A 27,024-nucleotide genomic window follows, 5' to 3' on the forward strand; every position below is an offset into this window, starting at 1 on the left:
AATAAAACTATGCAACACACTTTCTTCTCATATTAATTTCTTGTAAGAATTACAGTTCAGAAATAAATTACAAGTACTTAAAAATAGGGAGTTACTTTTCAATCACCCTGTATTTAACATTTCTATAGCATTGTTACTTAAATATACCACAGAACATTATAGAATTGACAACTTACTGTAATACATTTGTAGAACAGTACTAATGAATTTGCTTTTAAGTCCAGACAAGTAGCAATCCAATCCAATGAATGAAACTTATACATAATAATACACAAAATAAAAAAAAAAAAACAGGCACTTCCATCACATTTGGTCATCTTTATTTTCACTTGGTCACATTTGTTAAAGTATATCTGACAACTTAAACAGCAGCTAATCTGTTCCTTCACTTCCATTTCCACTGTATCAAGTTGAAACCCAAAAATTGCAGCAACATTTATCATCATAAAAACAATTGATACAAAAACAGATTGACAATTCTGACAGGAAAGAACAGGACAAAATCAATCTCCCGGAAATCATATAGGTTTGTAGATTGCAGCTGACGTTGGGACTGCCTTTCTCGGGTCTAATTTGGAAAATACAGTGAAGATAATTGGGAACCATAAAATCTGGAAATGTTGGATTCAAGATGGAAATCTAAACAACTCTGAGGTTGTCACAAGTGCATTAAAAATAACAGTAAACAAACGGACATACAAACAAACAAAAGAAAGCAAACTCAACAGGATGATCCACACAGGTCAGAGGTTCAGTAGCCAAAAGGATTCCTGTGGTCGAGAAGCGGTTTGTTCAAAATAACATTTTGTGCAGCAGCTGATAGACATGATTCATAGAGCGTAGAATTATTTCCTTACACACAAGTTCGTCATTTATTTGTGAAGAGGCTGAACAATGCCAATTGTAACTTGAAATGGTGAGGAGCAGGACAAATTATTTTCTTCATATTGCAAAACCTAAAAATCTAAATTATATGCCAGGAGAAAAAATTATCTAAAATTTAAGAAAGAACCACCTGCAGATGGACCATTTGCCCGCACAATATATAGGTATTCAAGAGACTCAGTAGAGTACGGGTTTACTTGTTAATTATTATTAAAATAATTTTTTAGAATTTATAACACACACAAGGGGCAAAGTGTAGTGACTTAGTTCCGGTAAGAGTGTTGTGCACATGCAGACATATTGAAGTGAAATGTGTGTGTTTGGATGTGTGGCCTTTATGTCCAAGTTTACTCAGTGTGGAATACTGTTGCTCCTTTGTCTGCTCTTCAGTCACTTTTTCTTCCTGCTTCTCTTCTGCTTTCTGCATTTACTGTAGCATCACAGTCCAGTCAGTGCCTGCATTCATGCCAGGCTTGCGGAGCGTCAAGACTGACGTAGAGGCGTCAAAGTCAAAATCAATCTTGCTCGTCTGACCATCTATAAAAGGCAAAAACAAAAACAAAAAAGTGAAAAAGCAGCATCCACATAATAATGACTGATTGAAAATGGAATGTGAAAACAAAGAGAGGGAGGGACCTACCGGCTGTCATCAGGGTAGCCTTGGTGGGCTGACTAGCTCCCAGTATGACGATGCGTTCAATGGTGGTGTGTGTAGGGAAATGGGCCTCTGGAGCAAGGTTTCTGTGGGCCATGACAATTTCATTTAAAAGTATATTAACCTAGTGTTCCAAACCATATCGAAGATTAATATATTTGTGGATATATCTTTAGAACCTATCCTCTATTAGTGGCTGAAAAACACCTATTCACCGTTTTTGTACCATCTTACTAGATATATCTATTTAATTGATTTCCAACATTTATGGAGCCAAGGCACATATTTTACAATTGAAAAATCTCACGGCACACCAATAAACAAAAATGTCACAAAAAGTGGATACATTAATTACTGTATGTACTTCCTGCCATCTAATAGGAGACCATTTATTTGTTCTGTCACAATGCCACACTGGCATAAATAGATCAACAAAGACATTATTTTTTGTCAATAATTTTTTGAGCAATTACATAAAATTTTATAATTTCCCACGTCACACTTGAAGAGTCCTCACGGCACACTAATGTGCACACTGGTTGAGAATCACTGATCTATAGTATAGTACAGTTCAGTATAACTATGTTGCAGTGAGTTGAGAAGCTTCACTCAGACAAAAGTAGTGCTTTGCTGCCATCTACAAAACATTTTCGGGGGGCGTCAATTACTCAGCATTTTCGCTATTTGTGGCAGGGCTCGGTCTCTAACGCCCACACACACCGGGTTTTTGTTCCTAAACTAAGTTTAGAACGTCATCCTATTCCATGTAAGCCTATTTCCTGCATCCTCCTCTCTAACACCAAGTGCCCTCATGTCTTCCCTCACTACATCTGTCAACCTTCTTTTTTTGGTCTTCCAAAAGACCAACCTTCTTTTTTTTAGCTCTCATGCCTGGCAGCTCCATCCTCATCATCCTTCTACCAATATACTCAGTATCTCTTCTCTGGACGTGTCCAAACCATCGAAGTCTGCTCTGTCTAACTTAGTATACAAAACATCTAACCTTAACCATTCCTCTGATGAGCTCAATTCTAATCCTACCCAACCTGGTCACCCCTAGAGAGAACCTCAACATCTTCAAACTAACTGCAAGTTTAATGTCTTCTAATACAGTGAAACCTTGGGTTCCGGATTTAATTCATTCCATGACCATGCATGTTTCAACCTGACGTGTTAGCAAACTGAGGTAATGTATCTCATTGAAATGAATGGACTTCTATTCAATCCGTTCTAGCCCCAAAACCAAGTTATATTTACCTTATTTTCATTGGTCTGTAGTTAAAAATGAATACTTTAAAATACAGAAGTGAAAACACTTTTTTTCTGAAGAAATGTGTTTGCAAGCAAATCACTATGAAACGTCTTAGCCTTTTAGCATACAGTACTGTGTTTACGTATTGCCCCAAAATGGTGCATTCCACAATGCAAAGTGGCTTTCAAGTTGCATTGTGGGCTACTGGTTGCTATGGTGATTGAAAACAATTCTGTCGGCATAGCACACAAGTTGGCACATTTAAACGCAAGGAAAGGAAAGGCGATTAATGGCAGACTTTCACCTTTTGCAGTGCAGCTAACACACACTGGCTGTGATCAGTGCTTCCTTCTTGAGCCTGCCAGCTAGCCATCGCTACCTAGCAGAGGAAGAGCAGTAGACTTCTGACCACCTCAGCTGTATCAAAGTGTTTTTTACTTGTCTTTTTGTTTGTCTGCAACTATGTTAAGTGTCTGTATTGAGAAAAGCGGTACACAAATTTGATTCATAATTATTACAATAATACAGATGGTAGATTTCACCAAACTGCGCAGCGAGATTACAAAAGAACACCATCCTTTGCAATGACTTACATTTTTTTTTTTTTCGTAATTGGCTTCCGACTACCACTATTGCTGGCATCTTTCCTTTTAGGAGCCTTTCTGAGGACTATATCACAAAGGAGCACAAAAACAAAGATACAGTACAGTGGAACATCAATATAAGAGACTAACAGGGGTGGGGGGTTGTCCGATACAGCAGATTGTCTATTACATTGAAGCACCTTTTTCTTTTTTTCTTTTTTTAAAGCCATACCCCCCCCCCCCCCATATTATTGTACAGTACAAACATTTTTTTGTTGTTTTTTTCGTGGCCTTGAACACGCAGTACAGTACAATGTTATTGTAAATTAAAAAAAAACAAAAAAAAAAAACAAAGCTTGAAAATGTTTGAAAGTTTCCCATTTTATACAAACTTACCACGCACCGCGGTGTTTGTTGATGTACAGTGCTCCTCATCGGCGAGTCGCTTTCATGAGCTGCGAGAAATTAGTGTGCTTCCTAGTTAAAAATTTGTTGCCAAAGCCGTACAGCTTGCCCCCCCCCAAACAAACTGTTACTGTACCAAAAATAGCATGTTCCAGACTCCAAAGACTTGTGTTTTGTATTCCTCAGAGTTAACACCGCAGCCATACTGCTCTCTCGCTGCGCAGCGCTCTATGCACAATAGATATAACCATCACATGGCCGTCATGTCAATGCCCCACATTCAACATGGTCGCGAGGTAAGCACGGGAGTCACATGTTTTGGAAATGGATCTAGTCATATTGTATATCTGTGACCTGAAAATAAGTCAGTCCCATTCAGAAACATTGTTCAGTCCTGACAGTCCGTTTGATCAGATATCAGTTATATGTGTCCATTTTATTCAGGATCCACTGTATTGTACTTCCAATGCCTGACGCACAGAGCCAATGATGGTTATGCAGCGCGAGAAGCACAACAGATCCTTGTCCATGCCAAGAGGTTCCGCAAATTGAAAATAGTACATATATCGAGGTAGTTTTTTCCTCACGAAAATGTTTGTTCCTAAACCAGGTATTCATAACCAGAGGTTCTACTGTACTTAAATTTTTGCACAAGATTAAAAACGAAATTTTACTTATGTTTACTGAAACTCACACAGAGGAAAGGTTGTTGTTGGCAAACGACAGCCTTCTGTGAATGAACTCCTCCTTCTCGAAGTTAAACGTGTGTCCATCATCGATGTAGAGTTCTCCCTCTGCAGCTCTCTGCGAAAAATGGAACGTCTTTGAACACAAAACAGCAACGTGCAATGCGCTGTGTTAATGATTTGACGTACCTGACGCCCGAGGGCCACAAACACAGTGTAAGGGTCGTGCTCCATACAGGTGGAAGATCGACGTACTCTAAGCTTTCTGGGAATAATGGAGCCGCCACGCTGGAAAACTGGGATCTGACATGACGACAGAAAACATGAAGTGAGCTTTGAGCGGAGGAAGAAAATGTGCACTTTTAAGAGGCAATAATGAACATGTTTATATAACCCCAATTTCTATGAAGTTGGGACGTTGTGCTAATCAAATAAAAACAGAATACAATGATTTGCAAATCATGTTCAACCTATATTTAATTGATTACACTACAAATACACGATATTTAATGATCAAACTGATAAACTATTGTTTTTAAGCAAATAATCATTAACTTAGAATTTTATGGCTGCAACACATTCCAAAAAAGCTGGGACAGGGTCATGTTTACCACTGTGTTACATCACCTTTTCTTTTAACAACATTCAATAAACGTTTGGGAACTGAGGACACTAATTTTTGAAGCTTTGTAAGTGGAATACTTTCCCATTCTTGCTTGATGTACAGCTTCAGCTGTTCAACAGTCCGGGGTCTCCGTTGTTGTATTTTACGCTTCATAATGCGCCACTCATTTTCAAATGGGAGACAGGTATGAACTGCAGGCAGGTCAGTCTAGTACTCTTTTACTCCAAAGCCATGCTGTTGTAACACGTGCAGAATGTGGTTTGGCGTTGTCTTGCTGAAATAAGCAGGGACGTCCATTAAAAAGACGTTGCTTAGATGGCAGCCTATGTTTCTTCAAAACCTGTATGAACCTTTCAGTATTAATGGTGCCTTCACAGATGTGCAAGTTACCTATGCCATTGACACTAACACAGCCCCAGCACTTGTTCACAAAAGGTGAACCTCGCCCCATCTTTGCTTGTGAATGACTGAGCAATTCAGGGAAGCTCCTTTTATACCCAATCATGGCAACCACCTGTTTCTAATTAGCCTGTTCACCTGTGGGATGTTCCAAACTGGTGTTTGATAAGCATTCCTCAACTTTCTCAGTCTTTTTTGCCACCTGTTTCAGCTTTTTTGAAATGTGTTGCAGCCATAAAATTCAAGGTTAATGATTATTTGCTAAAAACAAAGTTTATCAGTTTGAACATTAAATATCTTGTCTTTGTAGTGTATTCAATTAAATATAGGCTGAACACCATTTGCAAATCATTGTATTCTGTTTGTATTTATGTTTAACACAACGTCCCAACTTCATTGGAATTGGGGTTTTACATTACAAGTGTGTCTGTATATCTTACAGATCTCATGGTGACAGGAATATAAAGGTTCTGGCCGCCATTGTGCTTCTCGAAGGTGTTGACATCAAACCAGACCTGAGGGGTACATGCAAGAGTTGAGATTTCACATGACTGAAAGAACCAAGGCGACAAAATGGTGTGAGGACAAAAAAAAAAAAAAAAAAGTCCTCTGAAACTTTTTTCTCTACCTCCTCTTTTCCTGGAAGGTATGCAGTTACTCCAGTGGCTCCTTCTTCAGTGACGGGGTGCACCAACAAGTCTCTCCCTGCAGCAAGTAGATATAATAAGGTTTCAGTCTTGGTACAGAAAATGTTTAAAACAGTACAAAAAGATTGACTGAGTCAGTACCAACATTAGGACAATTGAGTTGAAGACATTGACTTAATTAATCATTGGACACAACTTGGATAATGCAGTAAAATGAAGCATAAATATAATACAGTGGCCATGTCCCCTGCAATTGGCTGGGGACCTCTTTAGGGTGTACCCCCCCCTCTCGCCCAAAGATAGCTGGGATAGGCTGCAGCACGCCTGCGACTCTAGTGAGGATAAACAGTATGGAAAATGGATGGATGCACAGTACCTTGAGATACGAGTGAACAGAGTTACGAGTTTTTGTTTTTTTTTAGATACAAGCTATTGATCGGACACAAATTTTTGCTTTAACTTGCCAAATCTGACATATAAGCAGTGTATGGTGACTGAACTTAAATTAACTCATTTCACAACAAGCAGCAGTTTGGCAGATAACAATAAATATTCTTCAAAAAAGGGGCTTCAAGCTGTTTACTACCACTCAGCTAAAAGTTATCACCAAATCAAACAAATCAAAAATAATTAATGTGGATTAAAAAGAACTACATAGCCTTCTGCGAGCTTAATGCTAATATACAATGGGAAACATCATAAGCACAGAGGCTAACAATTATCATCTGTGTGGCGGTGTTGATAAGTACAAATGTGACAAGTGGGCGCCATATTTGTGGAATTGTCTAAAAACATGTAATGTAACATGTAAGTCGAGTTTTTAGGGCAGGTTACGCCGTTTGAAACGTCACAGTAACTTTGATGCATTGACTTGGAGAACCCCTAGGAATTTTAGCCTGTAGATATTTTTATCTGAAACATGACTGTCAAACAGAGCCAGTTTCCAAGAGTAGCAGACAGAGATATGCTGAGAAATAATGAAGTTATACTGTTTAACCTGAATTTGAAAGTTTTATTTGACCAGATTTTCTGTAACCGATATCTTACAAAAACGCTCCCCAAAAAGGCAATTTTTTTCCAAAACAAAAAAACTTAATTTCTCCGGATCCCATCATCAAATTTTCAAAATTTTTGTTACGTTGTACTCAGGTTGAATTGGCCATTCCAAACAGACTTAGCATTTTGTTTTGACAGAATGTCATTTTTGGGAAACCTTGTCACATTGCTACTTTAAGCAGTGGCTATATGAACAAAAATGGTGCACCAACACGTAAACAGATAATATAACAATATGCACAAACTTACATTCTTCATCCTCTGCGAGGAACTAATATTACTGCTAGGCATGGGCTGATTACCTGTTTTATGGTATACCACTGTTTTAAAAAGTCACGGTTACAAGAACCACTAGCTGTCCATCACCTGTCCGTCTTCAAAGTGCAGGCCACCGCCAATGTCCAGCCGACATGCGATTATGAATCCCAATTGACTTCTAAATAGGACATGCTCTGCTGCAATATGATTGGCTGCATCCTGGAGAGCATGTGTGTGCACAATGAACACGCAGGCAACTCGTGACACTCTCACTGCTAGTGTGTGGATGTACTGAATGTGTAAGTGTTTTGGTATATGTTTTCAAATAAAATCCTTCCATCCATTTTCTGAACTGCTTATCCTCACTAGGGTCGTGGGTGTGCTTGTGCCAGCTGACTTCTGGAGCCTATCCCAGCCTATTGACTTCGGGCAAGAAGCATGGCACACCCAGAACCAATCGCAGGGCACATAAACAACCATTCACTGTCACATTCACATCTATGGACAATTTAAAGTCTTCAATTAACCCACCATGATTTTTTTGGGGGGAATATGGGAATAAATCTGAGTGCCCGGAGAAAACCCACGCAGGTGCGGGGAGAATATGCAAACTCCACACAGGGGAAGCGGGATTGTTCAGTTTGTTCGCAGCAATTATTGTTTTTGTTTACATAGTAATTATTGTATAATTGTTTTCTGTTGCAAAAACTCGAGAATATGTTTAGAAAGCTTTTTACAAAGTTGAGACAAGGGGCTGTGCTCCACTGACTGCGAGGTAAAAATGTGTACTTCCTGGCACATAATTTACGCTTCATTATTTTCAGTGTGCCATCAAGTGGGCCAGCGCTGGAATGTCGCCGGTCGACACGAAATGCAGCAAGAAGGTAAAGGAGCTGATAGGTTTAATCAGCTTTGTGTCATCTTCTCTAGTAGTGGCTTGGGTGAAAGACTCCCCCCCCCCCCCACCCCGTCCCCAACAAAAAGTTATTCTGGCTTTACTTTAACATGGTACACATTTATGACTGTACCAAATATTCTATTTTGTCATAAAATACTGTATTTAACGGAAAAAAGATATTTACCCAAATATTTTAAAATAGTGCGAAACGGTGGACGACTGCTTAGCACATCTGCCTCGCAGTTCTGAGGACCAGGGTTCAAATCCGGCCTCCCCTGTGTGGAGTTTGCATGTTCTTCCCGTGCCTATGTCGGTTTTCTCCAGGTACTCCGGTTTGCTCCCACATTGGCATGCGCACCAGAATGAGCTGTACAACTTGCTTTGAAGGAGAAAGTGTGACAAAACTGTTTAATTCTTTTTAATTATGTCATTAGTTTGTTTTATAAAGTAACATATTATAGAGTGCTAATTTTTAATGAAAAAACAAAAAAAGGTTTTTGGAGAGGCTGGATCGGATTAGCATATCCATTGATTTCAATGTGGAAAAATGATTTGAGATAAGATTGTTTTGAGTTACAAGTGTGGTCACGGAACAAATTAAACTCATATTTCAAGGCACCACTAAATTTATTTTTTGCTATTGGGTCTCACCGATCAAGAATTCATTTTCCATAGCGAAAGTAGCAGGATCCTGAGGATACTCCACCCACAGAGGCCTACAACAAAAACAAGAATGTCAGCATAGTCTTATACTATGTGTCCACTTTAGTTTCGCTACCTAGTGAAGGTGGATAAAATAAAGTTTTATAAGATATTTGGCGGAACTAAACCAAACTATGACATGATAGAATTAAAAACCTACTAAACGCTCACCTCATGATGGGGTGTCCAGTGTGATACGTGTGGTAAAACTGCTGGTACCAATAGGGCAGGAGGCTGTAGCGTTGCCGCACAGCTTCTCGGATCAGAGCAGTGTTTTCTGGGCCAAATAGCCATGGCTCGCGACGGGTAGTGTCCAGGTGGGCGTGGGCCCTGAAGAAGGGCTGGTAGGCTCCTGTCTGGTACCAACGCACCAGCAGCTCTGAGCTGGGAGACTTGAAGAAGCCCCCAACATCAGCTATAGGACAAGATGACAATGATAATTGAGGATCTTTAGAGTCATGATGCAGTCAAAATGTAAATAAATACTCATGTAGTGGTACTAGTTTGTTCCCTGACCAAGCTCGTAGCTCAATTTACTTGCATTTCCCCATCAAAATGAATTGAATTGCCAATTATCCGTCCCTTGTAAAGAAATATAATAAAGCCAAAAGTCACACCACACACAAAGCAGTATGTGTGTTGACATGTGCCTTTAATGGGCGAGGCCTCGTGAGTGACGTCAGCAACTCTGACTGCAGGTCAATTAATTCAGTGCTCCTTGCAAGTGTTTCTATTTTGCATTTGTCCGCTGCTTTGTCGGGCGGCATGGTGGGTGACTGGTTAGCACATCTGCCTTAGAGTTCTGAGGACCCGGGTTCAAATCCGGCCTCGCCTGTGTGGAGTTTGCATGTTCTCCCTGTGCTTGCGTCGGTTTTTCCGGGTACACTGGTTTCCTCCCACATCGCCAAAAACATCCCATGGTAGGTTGATTGAAGACACTAAATTGCCCGTAGGTGTGAATGTGAGTGCAAACTGTTGTTTGTTTATGTGCCCTGTGATTGCCTGGTGACCAGTTCAGGGTGTACCGCGCCTCTTGTCCAGAGTCAGCTGGAATAGGCTCCAGCACACCCGCGACCCTAGTGAGGATAAGCGGTCAGGAAAATGGATGGACTCTTTTGTCCTGTTCAATAAAGCGGCTAAATGTGCTTGCCTACTGTTTCTCTCCCTTTTTTCACCCCACTTCAGTGGTGACCTCATAATTCCCTTGCTCATTTTAACTTGTGCTGGCAACACAATTTACTTATTTTTTAAAATTAAAATCGACCAAGTGACAGCTCATTGGACCACTCATATGTCAAGGTACCACTACACTAAAAAGCATAACATTCATTGAGATGCTTTTATTTGAACGATTACAACACAAACCAGGGTTACTAACCTGGGTTAGTTTGTAATATTAGTATGTACAAGAATAGTATGCAGCAGCCAAAACCTATAAAAACCACAGCAACTAAATTATACTGGTAATCTGTGCTTTTATCTTGGTAGCAGACAACGTATCCATGAAAATATGAACTTGCTAATGAGATAACTTGAAATGTATTATTTCATTGAAGGTTGTATAATGTGTATGGCATTTTGGAAGCATAATACAGTATAATGTAATACGGACCATAAAGTGGGTTTGATCAGTTTTTAAAAAAAACTGCTGTATGTTAGTTTTACAACAAAAGATAAGGGGTTTTGAAGTCGGAATATTCCAACATTTAAGTCCTCAAAATTGTCACTGACCTTTTGTTGCTACTACACCCGTGTTAAGAGTTAGGGTAACCTAACAAGGGCCCCTTGTTGTTTGAGAATAAGCACTTTTAAACAATGACCTGGGACAGAGGTACTTACCCCCGCAAAAAGCTATTCCCACCAGACCCATACTCAAACACATGGGGATCGAGATTTTCAGGTGCCCCCACTCAGCAGCATTATCACCAGTCCACACAGCACCTAGAGATGTGCAAACATCCTTGAAACACCCAACCATTGAGTCGTGTTGTCACAGTAAACTGACAGGTTTAGTGGAGGGCGCATAAAGCAGATGAAATCTCACCATAGCGCTGTGAACCAGCAAAGAAGCCCCTCGTCAAGACAAACGGTCTTTCGACCCCTCCTGATCTCTGGATCAGGCCCTTCGCTGTGGCCATTTGCTGGAACAAACATGACAATTAGACAGCACAACAGCACTAACAGTACATGCAAATCTTCAATCACAAGCAATGATCTTTCTTAGCTCATGTTCTATAGATCACTACAAGCAATGCTGCAGTGGCCAGTTGTGCACTCACCACGTAGAAGGCATAAAGGTTGTGTATGTCACGGTGCTCCCAGTCTCCATGCTTTGCATCCTTGTGCATGGTGATCTCAGGCCCATTGAAAACTGAAGGCTCATTCATGTCATTCCATGTATACAAGTTCTCCATCGTGCCCTGGGGAAAAGAGTGGTTGAGAAAACTGGCTATTCGAAATACCTCAACCTTGATATTAAATGCAGTTATACCTGACTCACGAGTCAGCCACTAGGTGGCGGTGGCATATTAGAATGAAAGCGTACACCTTTCGCATAACCTCTATGTGGCGGTGGAATTTTAGAGTGAAAGTGTACAGCTATTTCATAACCACTAGATGGAGGCATACATTTATAAAATTTGAAAGCTTTTTCCATTTGCGCCTATCTATGTATAATGCGCACTATTGACATTTTTTTTAAGGGGAAGAAATGCACATTATACACGAGAAATTACGGTAAATCAAATTAACGTTTATAGATCACTTTTCATACGATATGAATCTTAAAAGTGCTCTTCATAGTTAAAATCAATCTCCTCCCACCACTCATACACACACACAGTTTAAAAAGTAAGAAAATAACGTAATGATCTATGGCTGGGCACAGAAAAACCAAGTGGGTAACGCGCTCTCAGGGAGCCGTCTGCACCGAGAGCAGACTGCAGCCACAGGGTACCAGCATGGAGCCCTAGTGTATTGGCGTAGGGGGAGCCACAAATTGCAAATGAGGACTCCATGAGGCAGGACCATGGCCGCTGTCAATTACAGTTCCCAGTGCAGAGGGCTCCCTCTGCGAAAACACTGAAAGATACTAAAAATCAAACAAAACAAAACAAAAAAACTTAACATATTTGCATAAAACCCAGCATTCAATAAAAACCCAAGACTGTAGAAAATGTCTTAAAAGTAAAAGATAAAAATGAGAAATAGTAATAAAGCATTGAAAACACTGAAAATTAAGTTAAAAGGAAATTCTAAAATATGTTAAAACTAAAATTAAATCTTTAACTAAAAACTAAGTTAAACTGGTGGATTTTGAGCCTGTTCTTAAAAACATGGATGCCCTCTACAGCACTGAGGTGCTCTGGCAAGCTGTTCCACAGACGGACCATAAAAATGGAATGATGCCGCACCGTGGGTGTGCGCCCTGACGTTTAGAAAAACTAAAAGGCCGAAGGTCCTTGGGGACCGCGAGAGTTCATAGGGTAAAACCAGCTCTGAGAGGTAAGAATACCCAAGACCATTAAGACCCTTAAAAACCATCTAAAGAACAATAAAATTGAGCTGGGGAGCTGATGCAGTGATTTTAAAATTGGTGTAATGTGTTCCTGCCTTCTGGTCTTCATCAGGACATGTGCTGCTGCTGAGTTCTGTAGTAATCGTAGGGCTGATAGTTTTTTTTTGCGGGGGAAAACCAGGAAGCAGGGAATTACAATAGTCAATCCAACTGGAAACAAAACCATGCATTAGCGTCGTCGTGTTGGCCCTAGAGAGAATGGGGGGCACTCTGGCTATATTCTATATAGCTTTTTGTTCTATTTTTGATGTGTGGAATAAAAGTGAGCTCAGTCGAAAGTAATGCCCAGGTTTTTCACCAGTGGGGAAGGTTTTAAGGACAGCGCTTGTAGTTTAGTCAGATGTTTCTCTCTTAGGCTGTGATTCAGTTGGTAGAGCGGGTCATCCAGTGACCAAAGGGTCGCCAGTTCGAATCCCGGCTCCAACTGTCCACATGTCGAATTGTCCTTGGGCAAGACACTGAACCCTAATTTGCTCCCAGCGGGCCTGGCAGCGCCTTGCGTGGCAGCAGCCGCCCATTGGTGTATGACTGTGTGTGTGAATGGGTGAATGTTAGGCTTTGTAAAGTGCTTTGGGCACTGTGATGGTGTAGCTAAAGCGCTACGATAAGTGCAGTCTATTTACCATTTTTAGGGCCTCAGGGCCAATGACTAAAATTTCAGTTTTGTTCTGCTTGTTAACCTTGAGAAAGTTCTCTGCCATCCAGGATTTCATGTCTAAAATACAGTTTAAAAGAATATCTACAGGACTAGTGTCATCAAGAGACACTCAGCTGTATGACTGCGTATCATCAGCGTAGCAAAGGAAGTTCACGCTATGCCTTGTGATGACACTGCCAAGAGGGAGCATATACAAATTGAATTAATTGATCCCTGCAGCACACCACATTATTCAGGCAATCAATGATGCGACCAGCAGCCGCTGCCTTTATGAATGAAGACTGAAGCAGGTGCGACATTGTCGTGTTGAACTTTTTACAACAAAGTAAGCAAAGGACCAAATAGTGAGAATTTCTCCTAGGGGAAAAAAAAAAAAAAAGGAAACTCCTAAAGATAATGTTCGGAAGCACTCGTCAAAGATGAGCTGAAAGATCTGTGCTGTGCTGCTCCTCGTGTCGTGCCACTGGCATTGACTATGCGTCACGCAATGCAACTAAAAAGGTGGGAACTGCACTCGCTGGTGATAACGTGAGGAAGTCAAAATGATTCAAAGAAATGTGCAGCACACTGGCCAAGAGAGCAATCCATCTTTTAAATGACAATGTGACTTCCCAATTTCAGAAATTCCCCCACCCCCCTGAACAGAAAAAGACAACTTTCCGTGGATTGGTTTGTTGTGCCAAAATCAAACAATGAATTCGAAAAACAAAAGAAAAAGCATCTGAATCAGAATGTCCCCTTGTTATTACAGAAAAGGACTCTTCTTATATAGGGGGGTTTACGCGGAGCCTTGTGTTCCGAATATAATCGGTTTAGAAGCCCTAACTGAATGAAAATGCTCCATATAAACACTTTAATCCTAATAAACAGGCCGCATCCAAATGGAATTGTATTCAGTTTCAGGGGTGGAATTTTCCTTTTGCCAAACAAAGCAGAACTAAATGTAAACTGTCATTCGGAATACAGTCGGGAAGTGTTCTATCTGCAAATTGCTCCATCACAACGTACATGCGTGGTGATATCATCATTTACGCACGGCGTAAATATGGTGGCTGCCGACAGAGCTTATATGTAATGGAGATCTTGTTTTTAACTACTTAGTTGTTTTTATCTATCGTATTTTTTAGTAAACGTATAAAAACAATCCCAATTACTGTACTGAATAGATGACGAACCTCCATCTTAATAAATGACGTGACGTTCACAACGATGTGCACGTCACACCTGTTACGATTAAATGTAGTGCACGTGTGCACCCAATCGGAAAAGATCACGTCACATGTAAACAGTTGACCAGGGATCTACAATCGGAATGACAAAAAAAGCATATGTAAACCTGGCTAATGAGAAACCGTAGTCCTCCCCTTTCCCTCCTTCGTTAAAGTTAATGAGCAATAAACTTTATCATGTTTATTTAGTGTTTTATTTCTTTATAATAATGGGTTTTCATTCATTTCTATATTGTACTATATTTATTTTTACCACACACACAAAGAAGGTTGGAACAGTATAACTTAATTTTGGAACGGATTAATTGATTTTCCATTCATTACCTCTGTTTAAGAACGTTATGGGATACAAACTGGGTCAATTCGTAACACGAGGTTCCACTGTTAATCCCAAAATGTAATTCACATTTTCAGAAAACGTTGCGAATCATGAAATTTAATTTAAGGCACATGACAGGAAAGACATTGTGGCATTAAAAGTGTGTAAAATATTACTTCAGATTTTTTCCCCCCTATCAATTACCTTTTCAGTGATAACTACTGCCAATAGTTCAAATACTCAATCTTTATCTTCTGGGGGAAAAAAATAAAAATAATAAAAAAATACTATTACTGCAGCTTACTGAGTCAGTTGTGAAACTCTTAATTTGTGTCTGGACATTTGTAGTATGCTGCCCCCTGTGGCAAAGGCGTGCAAACCCAAAGGAGCACAATGTGGGGCTGGAACATATTAATTTGAGTTTCTATTGATTTCAATTGGGAAAGATGATTTGAGATACAGGTCTAAGTTATGAGCATAGTGGCAGAACAAATTTAACTCTTAAGTCAAGGCACCACTGTATGGACTTCAAAGACAATTGTCATTTGTTAAATTTCACGTTAACAGTCATGGGTCTCACCTCATACTGGTCGAATGCAAACATACTGGCCCACCAAGCCCTCATGTCTTCACGGCTGAAGTCTGGATAACCTGCACTGCCTAAACAACATTATTGAAGTCCAACAAAATTTAATTATATAGGGTGTGGCTATTTCATAATGCTGCTTCAAACATCTTGTGCACCATCAGTCCACTTTAATACAATTTTAATATCGTTTCTTACCAGGCCAACACCAGCCTTCGTAATCGCTGCCATCTTTCGTCTTTGTATAGAAACCTCGTGACTTGATTTCATTATGGATCTTGTAGCTGCTGTCCACTTTTATATGAGGGTCTACAATGGTTACCATCTGTGACAGAAAGAGGGGGAAACAAATATTTTGCAAACTCAGATTACACTTTACAGGGCCTAGAGATGGTCTATTGACTTTTCAGAGTGACTGAAAGCATAATACACTGTTCCCTATATCACAGGGCATTGTTAGTGCCCCTGCTATTTCAGATTTTTTGAAGTGATCGTTGTTTATTCATGGCTTTTCACAGTACTCTTATTTACTACAATGTCCTCGCATGTGGGAAAGGAGAGCCCGATGCACATTTATTGAACGGGAACAGTTATATAACAAAAAAAAAAAAAAAAAAAAAAAGCCATGAGCACACTCAGGCAGAAGCTGATGACAGCCACAGCTCATGCCCAGTCACTCACAAGCAGACTCGCCAATGTTACGTTGCCACATCACAAAGCCCAGCCTCTTACACACTTACACTATAACATAGACTTTTCTATACATTTAATGCTTACAATGTTTTTGTTCAAATATAATCCGTTTAAAAAGTGTTTTTCATCGGTTTAAGTGTGTTTAACGAATATATATATATATATATATATCCATACACACACACACACACACACACACACACACACACACACAGTCTATCTATATTGCTCATTTTCACTTATTGGAGACGGGTCTGTAATGAATCCCCCCCCAGTGATTATTGGGGGTTCACTGTAAACAGATTTATAAACTCCGACATCAGCTATTTTTTTTTTTGTCACGCCAAACATCTGCACCTTGCGTTTCTTATCCATAAGACCCTGAAGCATTTCCTTGGGTGTGGGGAACTTGTTGGTATCCCAGGTAAAGTAGCGTTTCCCGTCCGTGTGCTCAATATCGAGCCAGATGAAATCATAGGGAATGTCATGCTCGTCGAATCCTGCATCCACTGATTGGACGTCATCCTGGTCATTGTAGTTCCAGCGGCACTGGTGGTAGGCCAGTGCGGCCAAAGGAGGGAAAGCCTGGGTGCCTGACGAACATTAACATACATTGAGGATGCAAGTTAAGGTACTTTATTCATTCTGTGAGGGAAATTAAATAAACAAAGCGATTGTGAGGTTTGGAAAGCTTGTCAATTAGGAAACAAAATTTACTGGGTGAATGATCATTACATGAGCACTTTTTTTTCTGTACGTCAAGATAGCAAGAAATGTCACCATATCAAACCGATCGTGTGATTTCTCAACGAGCATTATCTTTTGTCAGATACAAGCTATTGCTCCATGATTATTGGCCATAAAGAACACAAAGTGATCATCAGTCATTATCATCCTACCTGTCAAAGAGGCATATTGTGAGAAGACATCTTTTGGTGTTGGGCCGAGCATAACGAAGACATCAATGATGCCGCTTTCAGAGAACCAATGCACATCTGTCTGTGGCGTCTCACTGGAGCCCTGCACGTAATCTAGCATTTTTCCAAACACAGTCTGAAGAGACCCAAATAAATATAGCTGAGTAAATTGGGAACTAATTTATCAACACTCACAAACAGCATATTTCCAAACCTTTCCTGCAGTGTTGGAGCTAATGTCTACCCAGGTCTCAGCCGCATTGAGCCAAAACATTCCTGTGGTCCGCTGGGCATTGTGGGCCACCATTACAGGTACAGAACCATAAAGTGCCATCGGATTATGCAGCTCATATTGGAACACATCCAAATTATAGAGCCGATATGGATCTCCGCTACTGAGAGGTGGACACACAAAAAATACATTTAGCCCCTGCAGGAAGTCGCACACTAAACAAGCACCTTTGTACCTAAACCACAAAATTAAAATAGATTTAGTTTGCTACTCACTCAGTAGTTTTGAGTCGGAGGGAGTCTGCATGCTCCGGAATGCCGTAGACATGCTCCACCCCTGGCAATGAAAAGTCTAGACCGACAGCAGTTGGACCTGCGATGCGAGAACAAAACAAAACAAAAAAATACAGGAAAGCAGGACTCCATATTTTTTACAGCTCTATTAACATATCTATCATGAACCTGTGTGATGAGTGTTACATAATATGCCCTTGCACCTAGGACTGTCACGATAAAAAAAAATTTAAGAAGCTATATTTTCCCCAAAACTATCACAAACAATATTGTTGCTTTTTTAATGCCTTTGAAATCATGAAAAATAAGGCCCGCCATAATTATTTTTTAGTTTATGTGCTACTGCGCTAAATGGAATGACAAAAAAGGTTTCCTGGCTACTGTGTGGTTGGTCCGCTGCAAAAGAGCCCTTCACCGGTCAATCAAATATACAGCGCCATGAAAAGGTATTGGCTCCCTTATCAAATTCTTATACTTTTGCGGTTTCCCCACTTTGTTTAAGATCATCAAACAAATGCAAATAGACAAATATAACTGCCGTTTATAAATGGCGATTTCATTATGAAGGAAAAAAAATAATAATTCTGTCAAATGGCCTTGTGTAGAAAAAGTAATGGCCTCCTAAACCTAATAACTGGTTGGGCCATCCTCAGCCGCAACAACTTAATTCAAGCGTTTTCTATTACTTGCAGGGGTCATCTGGCTGATTATGGGAGTTGGGCATCTGTTTAGGATGCCTCCTGGACGCCTCCCTGGTGAGGTGTTTCGGGCACGTCCCACCGGGAGGAGACCCCGGGGACGACCCAGGACACGCGGGAGAGACTTGAGTCTCTCGACTTGTCTGGGAGCGCCTCGGGATCCCCTCAGAAGAGCTGGAGGAGGTGGGGAGAGGGAAGTCTGGGCTTCCCGGCGAAAGCGAATGCCCCCGTGACCAGACCTCAGATAAGCGGAAGAAAATGGATGGAAGGAGTCTTTCACATCTCTGTGGAGATATTTTGGCCCACTCTTCTTTGCCCAATTGTTTTAATTGGAAAATTTAGGGTTTTCAAGTATGAACTGCCTTTTTAAGGTCATGCCACTGCATTTTGGATTCAAGTCGAGACTTTAACTAGGTCACTCCAAAACCTTGATTATTATTATTTTTTTTTTAATAAGCCATTCAGAAGTTGACTTGCTGGTGTGTTTTGGCTTGTCATCCAGCTGCAGAACCCAAGTGCGCTTCAGCTTGAGGTCACAAAGTGATGGCTGAACATTTTCAGTTAAAGAGGAGAATTCATGGTTCCATCAATCACAAGTTGTCCAGGTCCTGAAGGAGAGACGCTGCCCAAGACCATCACACTACCACCACGTTCGACTGTTGGTAGGATGTTCTTTTTCTGTGCTGTGTTACATTTACACCTGATGTAAGGAGACACACACCTTCCAAAAAGCTCAACTTTCATCTTGACAGTTCATATAATATACTCACAAAAGTCTTCATTCAGATTTTTGTTTTGTTTTGCAAAAGACAGCAGAGCCTTTCTGCTCTTTTAGGTCAGAAGTGTTTTTTGCCTTGAAACGCCTCCATGGATCCAATTTTTTCCCAGTCTCTTCCTTATTGTTGTGTTGATGTCTATTTTATTTCGTAATTTCTTTGGATCGTGTCATTTTGTTGCAACTTTTTTAGATCTTTTGTCCGACTTGATTTTGTTGGGACAGATTCTGTTTAAATGAATTGAACACTTAAACTCCACTCTTTATTGAACAGGTCTGGAGGAAATCAGGCTTGGGTGTGACCAGTGAAAATTAACCAAAAATTGTGATTAGCCACAATTAAGTCATAATTTAACAAGGGGGGTAATTTATTTTTCACACAGGGCCAGGTAAGTTTGAATAGGTTTTTTTTCCCTAAATAAATCACATCACCATTTAAAAACACCATTTAAGGTAACTTGGGTTATATTTGTCTGAAATGTACATTTCTTTGATGAGCTTAAATATTAAAGTAGGGAAACTATGCAAAAATGTAAGAATTTAAGAGGGGGTCCAATAGTTTTTCACAACACTGTATGTTTTCATATTTGTATTGAAAATTACGTAAAGATTCACAGGACAAGGAGGAAAATGTAAGTTAGCACTGTACGTTAACGTGTGCCACTGAGGTTATGCTTAAACAGTTAACATTCCCATGTTTGTGTTCATTGGGGACGAGAACACACAACAACGCAGAGCAAAGCGCTGATGTTTTAAACGACAATGCCATGGTTGAGCGAGCGGTTTAGCTCAACTCGCTTGCTCGTTAGCTCGCGAGCTAATTATCTTGCGACAACAAACAATTAACGTTCCCTTAAGTGTCTATGTTGTGTGACTCTACGAGCTGCATATGGACCACAGTTGTGGAGGGTGGAGTATTGGATGGCGCCAACACCGGCAAGTGCATACCGGTTCGCCGACGTTCCATGAGCCCACTAGCGGCTAATGACACATTTGCCGAACTCTGTCAGCTAACTGTGGGATCTGCACACCGGCTCACCACAACAATTACCATTTATCAAGTCTGGAAAACCTATCGTCTCTATTTTATTCATTGAACGACAAGTCGATGGACTAATTATCATGACAGGCCTACCTTCATAAAAGGCACCGAACTGAGCATAGGGGGTATCCCTCCCACCATTATTTCACTACAAGGATGGATTAAAACTAGAATATTTAAAAGAAAATAACAGGTGCGTGTAGATGGTGCGAAGACGCACTACAATTAGACAATTTCAATTGTAACAGCATGCAAAACCCAATATCGGAACTTACCATTTGGTTTGCTATCTGTAAATGATTTAAATGTTTCATCCCACATGCCCTCTTCTTCACTCTCATTTGACATAGCCTGAAAGGCAAGAGGAGAAAGAAGTCAACCTTATTCAGAACAATTAGTGTCTTTTTTTCAGATGCGATGGCAACAGGGACAGTAAGACTGAATTTATATGTGTAGGACCTCATCCTCCGGATCTGCGTCATCAGCCTCTCGGTCTGCCTGTCTGCTCCATGGCACGAGTTGCAAGAATAACATAGATGGGGATATGGCAAAAAGAGAAGTATGTCACTTTGGAAAATAAATTATTTGAGCGTATTAAGTGTAATTAACCTATGGAAAAAGGGTCAACCACAGACAGCTGCCACCACAGTCAAAGACGAGTGCTCTAACAGGACCTCAGAAAACCATGCGATTCCCTACCTACTATGGTTGGATCTAGTAATTGTGGGAAATTAAGCGTATTCTACAGTTTGATTAAACACCTCACCCTCAAAACTAGTGTAGCGGACATGCTCCCCGCAACCTGAGGTGTCACAGAGATTCCCCGGCAACTTGATAAGCTGCTTTCTTCCAAGTGGCCCTGCTGTCCGAGACAACCACTAGAAGACGCCTACTGGACCTTAACCTAATTAGCAGGTCCCCTTGAAATCTTGGTTTACAGTTATCAAAGAGTCATTTTCTTCGTTTGAACTGACAGCAGCCAAAAGGTGGGACCCTCTCCGAAAATAGCGACCAAGCTGGGACAGCTCGAGAATGGAACGCAAATACAGCAATGAACCATTTGCCTAATATTAAAAAATGCACACAAGCCGCCACCCACTAGCGTTTGAGAGTACTGCAACCCGTGAACTTCCATTCAGTTTTTTTCTAACTGAAGATAAAATGTCAGTTTTGATATTTCACGAACTCTGCAGAAATGTTCCAAATGTATGCCTTGATGTCTGTGTCAGTGTGTCAACTTTACAGGTGCGGCTGCGAGACATTGAGAACTGTTTGTCTTGGTTTGAAGCCAAGCATCATGAAATTAGATTAAAACACAAGCAGTTGATTTTCCAAGACTAAAGTTTAAACAGTCATTCTGTATGCTTGATCTATGAGGAAGAGTATAGAGTTGGGAGTATTTTATATTAAGATATGATTTTTACACCACTTAAGGCAAAGTTCGTAGACTAAATTCGAGTCGATGGGCATGGTCTTGCCTGTTCCTCCGTTCTCTTAGACACACCCCGTGGGTATTTAACCTCTGACTCCCTCCTCCTCCCACTTTTTTTCTGTCTCTCCTCTTTCACCGCCCCCGTTCCTTTTTTTCTGTCCTCCGGCGTCACCCTGTACGCGCTCATGCGGCTTCTATCGCTTTCCCTAGCCGAGATCGATTGGCAGAGCCTCAGCAAGCAACTGCCGGCATCCCGTACCGGTCACGCATGCACGCTTGTGAGCAGGAGCTTGGCCCGCCACCGGTTCAATCGGCAGGAAAGTTACGGGCAACCAAGTGCTCTACGGTCGTGTGTACCGCACAATAAGCGTTGCTAGCATGTACAACATTAGTGTATAATAATTTTGGGAAATTATTAGCTTCACACAAAATCCCAACTTTGCCCTCTCTCTCGTCCGGACTGAACACATACACGTTTTCAACTTCGTTCCCGCAACAAGGTGTTCTATTTACTTTTTTGTGCGACTATTTTTTTTCTTTCTTGTACCGTTATTCGTCTTTCCTTGTTGTAGTTGGATCCCTTTTGTGTTTCTCTAAAGATCCCTTGTAGATTTCAGTATTCTATAAAATTCCATTCTCTAGTGTTTTGTGTGTGCTTTGAGTTTAATAAGTTAATAAGTAAGCCTCTATCATCTAGAACTCTTATTTCATAAAATGTCACAACCTTTAGATTATGAAACTGATAAAATATTTGTCGTCGCTTTCCCTAAGTTTTATACACACAAAAAGTGACATGGCGCCCTTTACGAGACAAAATAGCTTGATTTATAGGGTTCAGCGTCAAATCATGCTTAACCGGAAGCAAGGCAGGCATCGCTGCTTTGACAAAATTTATTTCTTAAATAAATTACATTTTATCCAAACGCCAATATACGCTACACTAGTCTTGCCACTTTTTTTTTTTTTTTTTTGCAACATTCAGTTGTGGAGTAGGTTGATCTGTGGCAGCAAACATGAAAACAACGGACGATTCTTAAGCTAATTAAAGATAAAAATGTGATTAAATGCTGGGTTAGGGTTAGGAATCAAGGCAGCACAGTATGAGGTGGGGAAAGGGGCAACATGTTGACACTGGTGGTTTCGCATACCTAAATCCATTAGTGAAACCCATGACCCAGCAAGCAAGAGGAAATATTTTTTAAGTAAAACGGTACAGCCATCACTACGCAGTGATGGTGTTGGTGGTATGAGACCGGACAATGGCACACCTTAGTCCCTACTGGTCAATCCGTAACCACGGATGGGTTATTTTGTTTAAATGTATGCTATGTTTGTTGGCTAGCTAAACAATAAAAACAAACAAACCTGTCAGCATACTGTAAGTAACTGGCTGGTCAAGAAAGCCAACAAGCTCATGCAAGTTTAGTTTCTCGTGTCAAATTTTTAATGACTGAACAAGATAGGCCTAAATATCCCCATGCAAACTTAATCGTATAAATTCATGATTGGGATCTTTTGTCTGGTTTAAAGATAAGATGTAAAAAATAAAATAAAAAAAAGACCATTGTATTTCTATAATTTCAACTATGAAAAGGGGTAAGCGAGAATTTATTGTTTACTTCAATTTCAACAGCAGCAAATGCATCGCAGTATCGCACTCCGCCACACCAACACCCATCAAGCAACCCCTCCACATCTTCCCTTTTCCCTCACATTTCAGGGGTTGAATTTGAACTTTGTTTAAAGAGACTCTCTACATGTAGGCTACTATTTACAGCATTAGTACAAACAATATAATACACAACATTTTGAGTCTTTACCTAGAGAATACACTCTGGACAATATTCCACACACTAGCCAATGTGCTAGTTATTAAATAGGAGAAACTAGACGATAAGGAGAAGAGGACAGAACGAGTCAGACAATTCTCAAACACGAATATAGTCGATATCCACTGAGCGATGTATTTGTGTAATTTCAAACGAGGGCAGGCTTTTGTCAAAGTGTGTGTGCGTGAAGTGTGGTCGCTCACGTGTCCTTGCGCATCCTTAAGTGTTCAAAGGCCAGAAGGCCACGCGAGTTTAACGACAGCAACACATCTCGTCCCTCCATAATGTCCAATCGGAAGGGCCGTACACTGACAATGACCCTTTGAGACTCCGCCCCCAGGGACAGAACCACTCCGTTCTCATCCTGAGACAAGAGAGACAGGCTGGGGAAAAGAGAGAATGATGAGAGAATACTGATAAAATCAGAGAATTTGTTTGGGATTAAGAAACCTAAATTAACTCACTTGTAATGTCCCTGATGTGTGAAAAATATATTTATATTTTTGTAGAATGATCAGGCCTTCAACTGTAATGTTGCTAACTTGCTACAGATGTCAACTACATGCCAAAAACTCCCACTGGTCGCAGGATGAAACCACCCATAAAACACTTACGGCTCTGTAGGCGGCTCTCTGATGAGCACGTCTGGGACCTCATAGCGAGGCTTCAGCGGCTTCAGCTCATTAATCTTCACCCTCGTTATGTTTCCTTGGAGACGATAGAGCTCCAGCAGTAGACGCACCTACAAGCCAGCAGAAAAGAGTACAACGGAATTGGAATATGTATCCTTAATAATCATGTTCATGTTGAGATTTCATTCGGACCAGCATACGTACCCACAATAGATATATATTATTTTACAGCATGTACTTTGAACGCATTTATAGCTTCAAACTAATACATTCCCTTCAAATGATTAAATTATTTGAATAGTGTAGATGCTTTATTTTTATTACTGTAGTTTGAAGTGGCATGCATCGTACTGAGAGGTGTTGCTCTCATTTTGCCTCTCTCATGTATCAAAATAAGTTAACCAAAAAAACAAGAAACACCTCTTAGTATGATGTTTCAAGCTGCAACCACAATAGCAAACATATTGGTAAGTCAATACATATGACTCTGTCAATCAAAACACAGCATTCATCTCTTACCAGGGCATAATTCTAAAACCATTCTTACATTTAGATCTCATTACAAGGTGCAAGTGTGTCGACTGTGATGGCCGGGGCAGTTACAGTATTTGTCCATTGACTTGGCATACTATGGGTGCTGCACCTTGTTGTTGTCATTCTTGAGCTGCAGGGTGAGTCTTGTGTTGGTGAGCTCCATAGTCTCTAGCAGGGCTCGATAAGGAGACTCCCCAGGGTTCAATGCTCGCTGACGTCTGCAGTTAAAAAGAACATGGAACAAATATGTTACTCAAAATGACGGACATGCAATTAAAATGAGTGAATACATGCTTCCATAATTACAGTGAGCGCGTTGAACTCACTTGCAGAAGGCACTCTGGTCACAGGTTTTGAAATTGGCTCTCTCCACAGCCATTGTCCCACTGAGACACACAGCAAGCCAGAGCACCAGGATAGGCCACATGCTACAAAGGGAATCAAGATAACAACTGAAGCTCTTCGTAGATGAAGCACTGAATTTAGTCACATTGGCAGAGCTAATCAATCAACTAATTAGTTGCAAATAAAACCACAAGGATTTGATCTAGATCCCATAGGATGTTCCACACTACTCCTGTTCTGTTGTCCATGCACTGGCTCTCTGTTCATTTTAGGCTTCAGTGCAAAATTACAACTGTGACTTACAGAACACTCGATGATCAGGCTCCTCCACACTTCGATTTAGTTTCATTTGATTGACCTGTTAGGTGACTGCGGCTTAGCAAATGCATTTAGCTGAAGCCAATACCGATAGAAAACCCTTAGCCAGCATCCTTAAACTCAAGTAATCAATGAATCATTTTTAACGAACATCAAATCGGGGACGCCTCGTCACTTGAACTCGACCAATCAAGCTAGAGCAGTAGCTAACGCTCGCTACCGTTTTTTGAACTTGTGGAAAATTATAAGACGACGACGACGACGACACACACACACACACACACACACACACACACACACACACACACACACACACGCACACACAAAACGATGGCAATTAGACAGAAAGACAAGCCCAAAACGTGACATCGACAGACGGCCGCCTGACCGGGTCGCGGTCCTTATTTAACAGCCTCGGCTTTGTCGTGCTAAGCTTATAGCGAGCGTCTTAGCAAAGGCACAGGTTGACGGACTAATTTCCTTTGCGAGCTTCTCGACTGTAGGCGAGAGATTGTCTCTGGTGGTCGGTAAACGGGATCACACTAACTCGGCTATATTAAGGTTGAAACCATCATATGACACACAAATTAATGTCACAATGATACAACGAGACCGTTAGTCTTACCTTCTCGTGAAGTCGGCCATCTTGATTATACGACCCGGGAGAACTCCGCCTCTTGCACCGCAAGTTAAACACCAAGTCTAAGATTTTCAATCACGGTCTTAAACATTCACGTGCAGTCGACTGGGATAATGATAACTAAACATAAAGTGTCAAAAATACGCGTTGTTAAATTTGTATCAATACCAACTTGCAGTCATTTTATTCATTCATTGCGTCATTGTGATTCCGCGTGAGGGAGGATATATGCACTCGCCTAGATCCTCTCAGGCACAGACACGTCATCTCCAAGTTCCAGTGCCTCAAGGATGGTTACCCCGGGTTCGAGGGTCGTTACAAAATGTATTTTAATGTCAAAGATGATGGTTTGAGCGCCCCATCACTAAACTTAGAAATTGACACTTGAATTTGAAAAAAAAAAAAAAAAAGGGCGTACTTACCATTAGGTAAACAGACAATGGCCAGTGGGGGCCCAAACATCTCATAAAAAAAATAAATACAATAAAATATGGTTCATTAATCATTCTTCGATTTAAAGCAATTTTTATTGTTTCAGTCTTAACATTAAAAAAATATGATCCTTTTCAAGTGCTAGCCCCTCCTTTTTTTGTGCAATTTATTATTCCCTATTCTTACTACGCATCTGCAGACTTAATTCAGGAATCGCATAAAAAAACAAAGTTACAAACTTATTCATGCATTTTGAGGAAAGGGGAGTGGAGATGAGAAATAAATCATTTTGAGCCTTTTTCAGTGTGCATAGCCTACAGCAGCCACAGCAAGACGCTCTTGCCAGTTTCAGTAGCACTTTTGTCAGTGTCAGCTGAGAAGGATGCAATGGAGATAAAGTGGAGAGGGACACAAGTGATGCGTCACCTCGAACATGTGAGTATAATTGTTAATTTATATTCTTATCAATTACAGTAAAAGCGTCAAACTTGAGATGATTCACTTGTTGGATAATAATACTCAATCTGAATCATCTTTATTTGCCAAGTATGTAAAAAACACAAGGAATTTGTCTCCGGTCGTCGGAGCCACTCTCGTACGACAACAGACAGTCAATTGACCGAGAATAATTTTGAGACAAAGACATTGAGAAAAACAGTCACTGAGCAATAAAAGGTTGCCAATCATGTGGTAAGGCCGATACTTTTTTTTTTTTTGACAATTGTACAAATGATGCCGAGTCCTCTGGCAATTTAGAGCAGTTTGAAATGACTAAGACCATTGTGCAAATG

At 40.6% G+C, this 27,024-nt stretch overlaps 1 protein-coding gene across 2 annotated transcripts; it reads right to left on the reverse strand.

The window, feature by feature from the left end:
• Nucleotides 1–303: 303 nt before the first annotated feature.
• On the reverse strand, nucleotides 304–26,032 carry ganabb (glucosidase II alpha subunit b). Of its 2 annotated transcripts, XM_061685231.1 has the most exons (25): nucleotides 25,787–26,032; nucleotides 24,825–24,926; nucleotides 24,608–24,716; nucleotides 23,947–24,074; nucleotides 23,536–23,715; nucleotides 23,324–23,389; nucleotides 20,531–20,573; nucleotides 20,347–20,422; nucleotides 17,539–17,635; nucleotides 17,246–17,426; nucleotides 17,014–17,167; nucleotides 16,472–16,707; nucleotides 15,620–15,746; nucleotides 15,416–15,495; nucleotides 11,332–11,472; nucleotides 11,097–11,193; nucleotides 10,892–10,993; nucleotides 9,224–9,467; nucleotides 9,002–9,066; nucleotides 6,120–6,196; nucleotides 5,932–6,006; nucleotides 4,657–4,770; nucleotides 4,476–4,585; nucleotides 1,526–1,626; nucleotides 304–1,422 (listed from the first exon to the last, which is right to left on the reverse strand). In XM_061685231.1, the coding sequence occupies exons 1-25, from the start codon at nucleotides 25,804–25,806 to the stop codon at nucleotides 1,313–1,315; spliced, it is 2,835 nt and encodes a 944-aa protein (XP_061541215.1). In that variant the 5' UTR covers nucleotides 25,807–26,032; the 3' UTR covers nucleotides 304–1,312. The 2 variants fall into 2 exon arrangements, with proteins under 2 accessions (XP_061541215.1, XP_061541216.1); XM_061685232.1 differs by lacking the exon at nucleotides 23,324–23,389 and having other exon boundaries at nucleotides 25,787–26,031.
• Nucleotides 26,033–27,024: the final 992 nt, after the last annotated feature.

This window comes from Phycodurus eques, chromosome 9, assembly GCF_024500275.1.
Source record: "Phycodurus eques isolate BA_2022a chromosome 9, UOR_Pequ_1.1, whole genome shotgun sequence".
NCBI classification, from domain to species: Eukaryota; Metazoa; Chordata; class Actinopteri; order Syngnathiformes; family Syngnathidae; genus Phycodurus; species Phycodurus eques.